This window comes from Metopolophium dirhodum, chromosome 2 (assembly GCF_019925205.1).
Source record: "Metopolophium dirhodum isolate CAU chromosome 2, ASM1992520v1, whole genome shotgun sequence".
In the NCBI taxonomy this organism is placed as follows: Eukaryota; Metazoa; Arthropoda; class Insecta; order Hemiptera; family Aphididae; genus Metopolophium; species Metopolophium dirhodum.
In genome coordinates, this window is record NC_083561.1 from 16,339,215 (window position 1) to 16,353,077 (window position 13,863).

The 13,863-nt window shown below is 28.6% G+C and overlaps 2 protein-coding genes across 6 annotated transcripts in view; one reads left to right on the forward strand and one right to left on the reverse strand.

Annotated features, from left to right (window-relative positions):
- Positions 1-13,863, forward strand: part of LOC132938699 (connectin) — a 269,490-nt gene that overhangs the window by 25,523 nt on the left and 230,104 nt on the right. The window contains exon 1 of one of the 5 annotated variants that reach the window (XM_061005686.1): positions 12,943-13,077. The exons of the other annotated variants lie outside the window; for them this stretch is intronic. The gene's annotated coding sequence lies outside the window, so the exon portion shown is untranslated. Of the gene's footprint in view, positions 1-12,942; positions 13,078-13,863 lie in introns of those variants that run through there. 5 annotated transcript variants of the gene reach the window in all.
- LOC132939848 (uncharacterized) lies at positions 2,259-3,654 on the reverse strand. Its single transcript, XM_061007247.1, has one exon. It carries the CDS (start codon positions 2,935-2,937, stop codon positions 2,464-2,466), a length of 474 nt encoding a protein of 157 aa, XP_060863230.1. The 5' UTR covers positions 2,938-3,654; the 3' UTR covers positions 2,259-2,463.

A 13,863-nucleotide genomic window follows, 5' to 3' on the forward strand; every position in this document is an offset into this window, starting at 1 on the left:
AAATGTGTTCACCGTTAAATAACTAAAAACATAAAAACATATACATATTATGCAAATGAAAATTTTTTTTTTGCTTGAGGCTTCGAAAACTGAAGTCTTTAGCCTGTGGAACAGCAGGGGAGGGTACTGTAGGTTTTGAACACGTGTGTGTTTGTTTTCGGCAGAATTTTTAAGTGAGCAGCTGTAGGTATCTGCCATGCCCGGGTGGGGGATGACGGCCTCTCTCTCCGGACGCCGTGAAAAATGAAAAATGCAGCCGAGTTACATGGCATCAATATTGTGAAGCAAATATTTTTAATTCATATATAATATATATTTTTGTCTTCGTCCAGAAATATCCAATACAAATTAATTAAAATTAAAATACGATGTCTTGTTGGTATATACAATTTTTTTTTTCTTAATAGTTCAAAATAATGTTATACGATACATAATTTTAGCGTCAATCACGAAATAATTAATCGATACAATTATAACATATTATATTTTATAATTTTATAATAAACCCCATTGCAAAATTATTTCAGATTGAAAAACATAATTTATTATCAATATTGTACCTACATGGCTAGTGGCTACACATCACTGTAATTTATTTAAACAATATCATAACTTAATTTCGAAATATTTGAAACGTTTCGAGTAATTGGACAGTAAAATGACAGTATTCTAATATCTACGTCATTGTAGTTAGAAAAATATGTGTACAATATGATTTTTATATCAAATTATAAATGGTTTGTAGAACAGATTAGATTAGGTTAAATGACATGCAACTGTTTTAAATGTACATTTAACACGAAATATTTTGTACAAAAATCAATTTTTATACAGAGTCTACACGTTTATTATATACTTAGTTGTTTTTGTGGTTATTTGGTCTTTAACGTAAGTCAAAGTTGTCTTCTAAACTTTAATTTTAATTGCATATTGGTTGCGCAGCATATTTTATAATATTAGTTCGATCGTAAAATTATTACCTACCTACTGTATAATAATAATAATATATACCTACCTATATTATACGTGTATTTTAGTGGTGTGTAAATCGATTGTAGTGATATTCGAGGGTTAATATAATATATTTGATGATATATATTACCTATGTAAACGTTTGGGTATGTCGCTATACAAAACTACTGATAAAGAAATTCGTACCTATCGATATTTAAATAAACATTTTTTCTAGAAATTATCTACGCACCATACTATTGCTTTTAGTTTTTTTTTATGAACAGTCAGTTTTGGGACGTATACTTTTTTATTTTTACAATTATATATTATATATTATAATAATATACAGCGACTTGGCTTAACACAATATACTCATTTTTTTGTTAAATAAACATTTTTTACTTCATTGTTATTGTTGGTTGTTATTCATCTACCTAAATACATTTATATCCATTTCAAGTGGTCGTAATCGTATCAATCGCGATTAATCGTAATTTCGTTCAATAGTAATTTGTTAGTAATTTACATAAATGCGTATTGGACATAAATTACTTGGACAACATTAATTATTGAACCTAATGAGGTTTGAAGTCACCAGCCTTGCTCACACTGTTAATTCGTTTCGGGATGTAGTTATATGTGCAATATTTATCGATATACCTGAATGGACAATCAAGGAAAATCTACTGTCGGGGAGGTAGGGAGGGACAAATTCCACAACGGGAATCTGCGGTGCTCCGAGGATGATTTCCACTAAAAATCAGTCACTGTTCGGTGTAGTGTAAAAGGTACTGGTCTGTTATCGCTCCGCCGTGGCCAAAGAATAATATTTTCGGACTGTTGGAAAATCGTACAATAATATTCAAGAGGGGGTAAGTTATCATCATGGTCAAGTTAACCATAAGTACAATTTTGTGGAATTGTATACAATCATTTTCAAGAGGTAGATTATTATCATTATGGTCAAGTTAACCATAAGTACAACTTTGTGGACCTTATCTCTGAAGCTCTCGATAAAATGTGGGATGTTTTCAAAATGGGAGAGACAAACTTGAAACTGCGTCGTAGTACTGCAAGAAATTTCTTCGAGCCCTATATTTGGCATAGTTCGTGTGGTGGTGTGCAAAGCTTAGGGAATAGGATCCCTTTGAATACATTTTATCAGATATTTCAGAATTTTTCAAGGTTCCTTCGCAATCGTGATACAATATTATTAATTTATTTCAATCATACATTAAATAATACAATTTTTTTAAATACTTGATCATTGTCTTTTCTTTTTAACTTTTAATAATATATTTAACTAAAAATAAATATATTATGGGAACGATTTATTATTATAACTAATGGTATGTCGTATGTAGCAGGGCGATAACAGCTACCTCAAGTACCGAGTAAAAATATATTCGTAATATAATATAGAACAGAAGGCATCATACAGTGCATAGAATTTCAGCGGCGTACGTATTATTATTACTCTTTTACTGCGACATTTTTACTACTTATTAATTATCGACGGTCATTTTTCCTGAGTTCGGCGTACTTGTCGCACACCAGACCGTAAGTTTCCGCCGGCAGTATGCGTTTGGCGTGCGCCAACATCACATCGGCCTCTCGAAAGCTCAACACGTACAGAGCTTCGGCGATGCACACCGCCGCTTCACCCCTACAGCTCCCGCAGCCCGGAATTTCGGCCGCCTCCCCTCCGCAGCCCGGCATTTCGGCCGCATCTCCTCTGCAGCATCCACAGCACATGTCATCAGCCCCGTCGCCGATCGCCACCTCCGCGCACTGTTCGGCGTGGTTGATTTTGCACAGCGCAAACCTCAATATCCCAGCCGGGTCATGGGGCTCGGGAAACGTCGTCGGTCGCGATCTGAGTGCAGCCTTTGCTCTCGCCAATTCGGTGGCGCTCTGTCTAGCATTCTCCACGTCCTGGCGGTAATTCGGACTCGAAACTCTGCGAAAACGACGTTCGACCATAATCAGTGCTCGAATTGGAAAAAATTAACTAGAGGAGCACAATCCAACGATTTAAAAACTGCGTCTCATGGTCGTAATTACTCAACACAAACCCGTGGGGTCCTTTGCCCCCTACACCCACCACAATCCTACCTTACATACATATTTTGAATACCACTTTTCAACAACACATTTTGAATTCCAAATAAGTATAATATATTTTGGTAGAAAATTTATACATCTTACATTGTTACAGTAAAAAAAATTAATAATAATCTACTGGTATATTCGATATACTATATAGATAAGAAAATTAATAATTATTGTTTTTGATTCAAAAGAGAACACATATTTTGATAAGTATAAAAAAATTAAAAAAATTAAAAACACTGATAAATGATATTTTATTTGGAACACGATTTAAGATAGTATTATCACACACCAGCATCTATTCCTTAGATAATATACTTGTATATGATCTACGATACGAATTGCCTTCCATGAAATTTTTTGTAACATAATATTTTTAAATCATAAAAAAATTACCACTGCGTTAAAAAAAATGTTTTTTGAAAATATTGTTACGATAAGAAAAGTTTAACGAGACTACAGGGGTGTTCGTGTTTCATGACCTGTGTCACTCCGTATTTGTATATAATATGAAGTAGGTATTGTATGTGTACAAAGGTTTTGTGTACGAATGTTTAGACACGACATAATTTGGGGCAGCGTATAAAAAATAATTGTTTCATCCATTGAATTCAATAATGTTTACATTGCGAAATATCAATCGAAAAAGTCTGCGTGTATAATATTATTATAAATATAATACAATAATATAATATTGGGTGGTTACCAGAACCGATCAATAACAATAGTAACACGGTATTGTACCTATAATAGTCAAAGTCTAATAACAATAGTACTTGTCCAATATTCTGTGAGTTGACGTGTGAATAGGCGTAAGCGCTCGAATACCTACAACATAATATTTAGTAAGGTGTAACAAAGTTAACAAGTGTAACTTTCGATTAAACTAATTTAAGACTATTCGACGTTACGACAATATGCGTGGATATTTCACTAAAATATTATTATTGTACCCGATGAAACTCACTAGGTATAATTGTATACGCTAACATTGTTAAGTTTAATGGAACGTCCTATAGATAATATATGTACTAAATGTACCTATATGCATAGTAGTCATGATTAGAGCAAAAGACTTCCAAGCATTTATGTGATTTCCAGGTAAATACAAAATGCAGTTTCATAAGGTCGCATATATTCGAAAATGTTTAGTAAGTATAATAAATTATTAGTGGGTGGGGCATAATATTATATACAATATACATATTATTTACATTTCAATACTTTTTTTAATTAATATTTTTATACAAAATGTTGTCCAAAAATTTATGTCTTCCAAAAAATACGCACAAACATTCAATTCAGATTACAATTTTTAACGCTAACAAAATAAAAACTGGACAAAATTGAAAAATTTTGGAAAACAGAAATGTTTACTCAAATCCAGTTTTTGACAAAATCAACTTGGTTTATTTATTGTTACTCAAAAATTAAAAATCCATATTTTAGAACCTTAAGATGACTAAATTCCCATATTAGAATTTAGTAGACAAATTTAAAAAATAGACAAAACCATTTTTTTTATAGACATTCTATGTTCATATTTTGACAAAATGTTGTTACTTAAACGAAAAATAAAAATGTCAGTTATTTTGTTATAATAAAATTAAAAAATATTTCTCGTTCTTGAGGTCATGAAACTTTTCGCATCTTACCTACTCTTTTATACACATAACATTTTTAAAAAAAAGTTGGATTAAATTTAAACTTAATACCTAATTACTACATCTACGTCTATATAAGCAGAGCGAGTAGCCCCATTTTTTTATTTTACTTTATTTGGATATACCTATCGGTAAGCTATTACGTACGACATTCAGATAATCATTTTCTATAATTTTTTAGTCATATATTTGATGATTCCACCTACATAAAAAAAACTGTTTATATAAAACAAAAACTTTTAAACAACAATTTAATAATAGGTAGGTACCTATATATTTTGGTAACGGAAAATAAAACGATGACGTGTGCAGTTTATTAGTTTATGTAAAAAAATTTTTTGAAATAAAGTCGGGTATGCATTTGTTTCAATTAATATGACCTTTTAATTAGAGTATAAATGACTACTTATTATGTAGGGTTTCTAGTTTAAATGAATTATCTGTAAAGTAGGAGTAATTAAAAAACGATATTATTTTATTCAGTTTGTCCCTTTATATTACCCCATTTAAGTCAGTCACTACTCATCATCACATAATACATTCTAAAGATCGATCACTTAAGAAAAGAATATTTTAATTTTTAATAGATATTAATTAGGAACACAATCTCACAACAATTGAACAAGTATAATAGTATATTGTTTGTACTATATTATACAATATTAATTATACATAATATTACATAAAAGGACGTACACAAGTTATAATAATGAGTTTTAAAATAAATACGTATTAGGTACAATAGTTAATAAAAATCACCAATATTTTCTGTAATAATATAATATTATACTATGCACTTCTATGTTTCTTACTTACAATATTCCTGTAGGTAGGTAGGCATAGTGATTTGCTGTAAGAAAATAATTTTGATTTAAATGGAAATTGTAAATTTATATTCTATAATAATATAGAACTCTATTTACTAGGTACATATCGTGAATAATGAAAGAAATATCGCTTCTACCATTTGATGTATTCATCTGCATTCAATTTTTGTATTTTCAATAGTATTTCAATTCAATTATTTAGAACGTTAGATTTTACTCCTAATCAAAATGGATGCCCTTTACGCATACAAATTTTTATACTTTTACGATAACATTCGTGAGTGCAGTGCACAGAAACATTTTTTTTTACTGGCATAGTTACCAAGGGCCAGGTGCAATAATTATTCTCGTAAATAATGTTTCACATACCTTTTTTTGTCCAGATACCATAAACAATAAACTGTACTTCCAATTAGACAAACATATAAAAAAGGTAACTTAAAAATATTTATGATGTTTTGCATATTACTATTATTTAAAATTTGTCTTTAATATAGTAATTTTTTTTTTTTATAGATTTTAATTTAGTATATTATATAATAGCTTGTTATTATATTAAACATGAAACTATAGTAACTTTTAAGCACAGAGAATAAAGTGTATGTTTAAAACTTATAAAAGTTATAAATCTTATATGAATAATAATAATAATAATAATAATAATAGGTAGGTACTCATCTGGGAATTTCTTTTTTCTTATAATTACGCAACTTGGACCGTTTAAACATGTACATAAATACTCTTGCTACATAATTAATTGTTTTTTAAATATTCGCTCTGAAAACTATATTATTAACTTGACGGCTTGAGTTGTATAATATTATCTTTTTTGGAACAAAATAGTTTGTTTTAAATTTAATTAGATTGGATGACTGTAAATACCTAGTAAGTATAGGTATATATAATATAATCAATGTCTTGCCAGTTTTTAGAACTTAGGTGCTGAAAGAAGTTTTTTATTTTTTTTTAATTGACTGAGCACCATTTACTCCCTCAATCGAAATAAATGTGAATAAAAAATCACGTCGGATAATTTATAATTTACAAATCAATAAAAATCAGATATTTTACATGTATTATTATAATATATGCAGCGCTACAACACAAGCTTAAAGTTTAAAGGAGCCACTAATTTTAGTATATACGCGTATCTCATTACCCATTAATTGAAATTAGTAGAAAGTTTATCGGATGTTTGGGGGCATACCGGATAAGTTAGAAGTTTAGTGGTAATTCAAAGGTTCACCTAATTTCGGGGACGTGGGCCATATACATGAACCGCGGCCGAATGGTCAGTCAAAAGTGCTCCGTTTCGCGTGTTAGTCTTTCATCCGTTTACATTCGGCAACCACGTCAAAAAGTAAAAACGAAGGCCATTAATCGTGTACGCGAGAACTGCCGCTGTGGTTCTATATACGTCTGCACAATTACGTGCCCGCGGCTATATCTGATGGCTCGTACCTTATATTGCGCGCTCTTGCCCACTCTTCGAACACTTAATTTTGATTTTTCCTAATAACACACCCCGAGACCCTATGTATAATGTATATTTTCCCGTGTAACGGTTTTGTGTGTTATTGTTATACCTATTACCGTCAGCCGTCATTAACGTAACAAATCGCGTACAAACATGCGGTACGTATATTATTTATAAGGCTAATTCTCTTCAATCGCAGTATTTATGCCCCACCGCGCATTCGTGTACCATCTACATATTATATTAATACATACGAATCTAGGGAAGAATGTCCAAATATGTCCGCGGTAAAGTAGTTTAAATTTTAGTGTTGAAATCAATATATATACTTATATAAAAACATTAATATTTTTTCAAAATAAAAAAAATAAATATTTTTGATATCCCAAAAATGTAGGTATAGGAATATTGATTGTTTAATGAGTGGTCTATAATACCTATATTTACGCTGTCCGAATGAAAAATCTGAAAAGTTTGTTGTAGCATGCTAAGCATGTTTACATGAAATATTCTTATATTCATCTGTGTTGATAAAAAGTAATACATGTGTACCTATACTTACAAAAATGTGTACCCATAATATAATATTATGTACTTGAAAGTGAAAAAATGTGTTGATAAGTTGGAATTCCAAGAATGAAAGGCCGGAGTATTATCAATAAATAATACGAAATGTCTAAACTAAATTTAATAATAAAATATTCAAACTAGTCTGAACTTTTAAATTCAAAAAAGTTGAACAATATAACAACCCGCATAATATACAATAAGGAAGCCCAAAAATACGGATTTTCGATGAAATAATATACACAATGTTAAGTAAAAAAATTTTGGATTTAACTGTAACATACTCTAAAGATGAATATAAGATATGTTGTTTCAATTCATATTATATTGTTTTGGAATATGTTTATGTTTAAAACTGATAGGAAATTATATTAAATGATTTCAAAAATTAAGTTATATTAAAAAATACCAAAGCAATAAATATATAAAAATTGAAAAATAATTTTTATTTAATTAGAACTCATAAACACTTACACGAGGGCCAACGTAAAGTTTAAACCTATTAAAAGCAGAATTCCACACAAAACCATTCTGAGCTAAATTTTGTAAGATAACATACTCCTTAATCCTTAAACACCCACTTAAGCAACCTCCAAAACGTAATCTAATAAATATAAATCCTCTCTAGCTAAGGTTGAGTGCACTATATTCTTGTTACTATTTTTTAAATTGCGTGCATGTTAAAAGCCTATCAACCGTTATAAAGGGTTGGACTTAAAACTAACATACGAGTAATTACTTGATAATAATAATAATATCTATTATTTATAATAACATTAAATTGTATTTAATATTTACTAAAAAATTGAATAACAATTTTTTTCAAAAATAATATAATAGGTAAGTACCGATAAAATGTTATAATGTAAGTATACTGTTGGTCCTAAGTATTTATTTTTATTTTGTTGATACAAGAGAAAATTTAATATTTACATTGTATTTTACATTCTAAATAAAATACCTTAAATATTATATAACATTATTCTGAATGGCAAACGGCAGTATTTAAACTCTGTGAACTTTTATATAACTTTCCACGTTTAACTTTCGAAGCTCGAGATGGTTGTGAAATGCACACAAAGAAATAAACTATAATATAGGTAAATCGATCTTTGTTTTCTAAAATCTTCTGCCTCGTAAAGTCGCTTAACAAGAATGGTATCTACGTCAGCCCGACAAGTCAATAACCTCCTTACGCCCTTTCCATTTTAAATATACCTCGATCACGAAAACCATCATCATTTATGAATTTTGTCCAAATTCCCGGGAAGGAAGAACAGATTTCATTTAAAATATATAAATATATGCGTTGTAAAAAAAACCGAGCAATTATTAATTCATTCACGTCGAACCGACCATCTCTGGGTAACCGTTCGTTGAAGACAACCAGAAGCCGTTTTCTTTACGTTTTAAATTCATCGATAATTATATTGCTCATTGTATTCAAACAGCAAAATTTTCACAAGTATACGATTATACGAACCGTGTTCAGTTCAAAAAACTAATCAATTCCAATCATCACAATAAATACCTACAAGTCTGTGTGTGAATAAATGCGATATACTTAAAACAAAGTAATAATGGTAACCTATTGTATCATATTATTATACCTAATATAAATTAAATTAAATTTTTCTAACATCAATTGGTTTTTAACACAGCATGGCTAGCAAAATTAACATAATGTATAGTTTGTTGTTTTTTAATTCCAAACGAGTTATTAATTTTAAAATACCACTTTCATTTTGTATGTTTTCCGTACTAAGCAAATTATGTAATGGCCTTTGGGAAGTTTGCAATCCAAGCACATAACAAATGTTGATTATTCAGTTGAAATACATTTACTGTATATATATATATATACGTTAGATGACACACGATATTTAACCAGGACACTATAAGTAAACACATTTTTCCTTTAGAGAATATAATTTCATGCTCAAATTTGGGTTCACCTTCCAGAATATTACCAAGGTATTAATTTAAATTAATTTCAGAGCGAAACGATTAAAGTGGTATAGATATTATAACGATCGTGTCTAAAGAACATTTCGAAAATTAAAACTCATTTGATTTATACTATTTTTCCTTAAAGTATACCTTACAATATTCAGTATCCCGAGGGGAACGTTTATCACACAAAAGTTTCCAGATATTAATCACTTGATTGTGATCTTCAATAACATTTATTTAGATTATTTTATCTTCTCTTATATCCATTAGCTGTCGAGAACTTTATCAATTTGAAAAAGTGTAACATTAATCTGGCAGTGATGTATTCGTTAAAATATGTAGAGGGGTAATTGGTAAAATGTCAATTTTTTAGAGAATACATTTTCATTTACTAATTAAAAAAAATAATTAATTTTAAATAGTGACCAACGTGGAATCGATACTGCTTGTATTATTATACACAATTTGTAACTTGTAATGAATATTGTATATTTTATATTTTTATTAAAATAATTAATATTTATTTCAATTTAAATTTGCTACTTTTCGCTGTATCAAAATAAGTAAAAAAAGTAGGTACGTGTTATTGTGTTTATAAATTATGCATAATATTATGCAATTTATCTAGTATTTAATACACAATATACTACTACTACATAATAATAAAATAGTAAGTGCTTTGAATTGTAAAATGGGTATAAATATATTTTTTTAAATAATATTTTTATAACATACCTATTACCTATTACATAATACTTAACTATAATATCATGTATTACAAGCAAAGTATAACAGTAAAGAGTAGTTTTAAAATTAAATAGGTTTGTATTATATCACTGTTATGAAATGTTGAGCAGGTATTTAAGTGTTTTATTTAGTTCTTCCTACAACGTTTTTGTATTTTACATGTGTTTTATAATTTATAAGTACCTACTAAGGTACTAAATAGGTACAACAAAATGTTCGTTAAATGTAATAATTACGGCAAATAATACTACATAATAGTGGTGCAGTGTACCGATAATACAACGATTATGGTAAAGTTATAAGCACAAACATAGTTTTTATAAAGCTGCACAATAATCGTCGATTTGAATAATTAAAAGAAATATTATTAGCAAGTTAAATTTGTTTTTTAATTGATTTGAAAAAAAATATAATATGTTTCTATGTCACCACAGGACATGCCTTAAATTCCATAAAAAATCCAAGTATTTGATAATTGTATAATATGGTCTTTGAATATAAGTACGTCACATAGGTACCTATAGAAAATCCTAAAAATTAGGATTTTGAACAAATGCACGACTAAAGGATAAAATAGGGGTTGTCATTCTAGGCGAATCATCTCCAATAATATGTTATCGTTCGTACGCATAGACAAACTGCGAGTTTTGGATATTATACTAATACAATGTGTGTGAGTGTGGTTTTTTTTTATAAAACAAAATCAGATCGTTTGGCGGAACACGCGAATACGCGTATTGTAAGTTCACATCAGAACGGTATTTAATCATATTACATCATCATATCCGTCATTCAATCAACTTGGTATTGATTTGCTCGGAGATTTAGATTCGCATTGTTTCACAGTGCCATCCCGGCGCCTTACATAAATTCCTGATAAAATAAGTATAGACAGGTATACGTATCTATAATGTAACTTTTACGATTGATTATGTACCTATCTTAAATCCGAACATAAATTATAACATAAAAAATTAATTCGTCCGGGATCAGACGCCGTGTATGATGTTAGGACATATATAGTTGTACGCGTTCGTTTAATCAAAACTTTTTAATTAATAATCACTGTCATTGGCATACACGACGGGTATATATAGTTTAGCGCGAATGGGGGTGGTAGGTAGCAGAAATGGGATTTTCAATTCCGGTGACTACTATACGCTTATTCGGCCTCAAAACGGTTTATTGCAAATAACTCATTAGTTATTTATAATTTGTCAGCTGTTATTTGGCCTTCATTTGAGCCTTAGGTGGACGGTCTTAGTCCCTTTCAAGTTTTCAAACTTTAGCGTCGCATTACAACATGTCTGGCTCCATCGACATTGAATATTAATTGTATGTGTGTGTGTGTGTCAGGTATTATATTATTATTATATAATTTATATAATCGAGCAGTTATTCGAAATTTCAATTTTATATTATCATTATTTATGACTTTACAAGGAATGTGTTCTTTGAATTTTTTGTCGTGTTTTATGTTTCATAATAAATATTATAATATTATAAAGAATTGGTAAAATATTTTTATTATTTTCTTAAAATTAATATAATAGGTGGAGACGTATTATATTTTAGACACATGTGAACTTTTTTACTTTTTACCATACATTTGGGCGTAAATTAGTTTTGTTATTGATCGGAAAACAATAAATTAAAATTTCTAATAAAAAATATTTAAGTTTGTTGAATATATGTATTAGCAATTTAGGATTTTTTTCAAATATATATATTTATAATAATATATATCAATTTATAAAGATAAAATTCTTTGATAAATTAAAAAAAACCTTTTGAATTTTCAAAGAAAGAAATATCATATATAAAACAGGATTCAATGTTTAAAATTAACTACCAATATGATACAAGTTTGATGTCAGTAATTTAGATTTAAATTAAAACAAAGTTGTATTTTTATTTAATAATTAAAATAATCATTTATATGTGTTTTTCTTCTTTATTTTGAATTAAAAACTATGTACATTTATTATTTTAAAATTCTATAAAAACTATTCACTTCCTAGTTAGTATATCGTATAAATTATTTCATAGGATAATTTTCAGTTTTCATAATAAGTTTTTTGAGAATTTGGAACACCTGAAATCTTAAGAATAAATTAGTACACTGTAAGTCTTAGATACATGAAAAATATGATAGAAATTTCAGTATTATATTTTGATAATATAATTTTATTTATTTTTATGTTTAAAATTAATCTTTACAATCTGTGTTAGTTTAGCACAGTTAGTAAATATATTATGTATATTATAACTGTGAATAATACGAGGAGGGAGACCGTTCAGTGACAGAACCTAGGGTGATATATTATTTTAGCTTAATAAGTCTGAAATATTTTCTTTTTAGTCGATGGGTAAAATTTATGGGTTGTGTATTGGACGAGATTTGTGATACTAACGAGTTAGTATGGGTTTTTAGTTTATTATTATATCTTAACATATTTTTGAATATTTTCGTATAGGCACGTTTATTGTTACCTATATCAATGTGTAATATCATTATCAATAAATAACCTAAAACGGAGACATTACAAACAGCACACATAAGTAGGTACTATAGTGTGTTGACATCTTGAAGACAGATAGATCAGCATTATAAATTGCCATATAGATACTTCACTACTTATAGGCATGGTAAAAACATATGAGTCACCTACGACCTAACTCTTGGATTTTAGTGCGAGACTAGTAAACGCATTTCAGGATAAGGCTGTATTATGTGGTGTGGCCGTGTTTCTGTTTGGGCAATTTAATATAATATGTAAGCATAATATCTTAGTTATTTATTACTATACATTATTATATTTCTAACATTCTTATAGCTTATTATGTTATATTAAATTATAACAAATTTTTTTTTTAAATTTATTAAATAGAAAAATTTACAATCTGTAACACATTTCTTATACACATTTTTTTACGCCGAATAATTTTCTTGCATACTTAAACATTTGAGAGGAAATGTTCTTATATTCTGAGAACATTGATACCTTACTATAATATATAGGTAGGTACTGGGTTTTTTCTCTAACCGTTCATTGTAATACACTTTCATGCCTTCTTTTTCTTGTCGTCATTTTTACTTACATAGCAATATAATATAATAATAATATATTGTATTTATAGTTTTAATATTTCCGTGATACGCGTGCCTATTACTAGGTAAATATATAATTCATAATTGAATGTACTTTAGTCTTATTTAATTTTATATTTTTATCGAAAGTATTTTGTAGCTATATGTACACAGAATAATATTTGTTTGTTTAACCACGTTATAAATTTAGCATTTTACAGTAATAATAATATATAATATTATATTCACAATGAATTCTCAAACGGCAAACTGTTCAAATAACGACCTGGATGCTATGAATTCCATTAAGTACGTTTTGAAACTTATAGTTTACAAATTCCTTTAATCTTATGACGTATCATGGTATTGTGTAGCAACTAATATTCATCAAATAATATGGAACTTTGATCTTATTATAATACAGTAATACACCTTAGCATTGTATTACTACTGCAGTGCCAATCGATATTG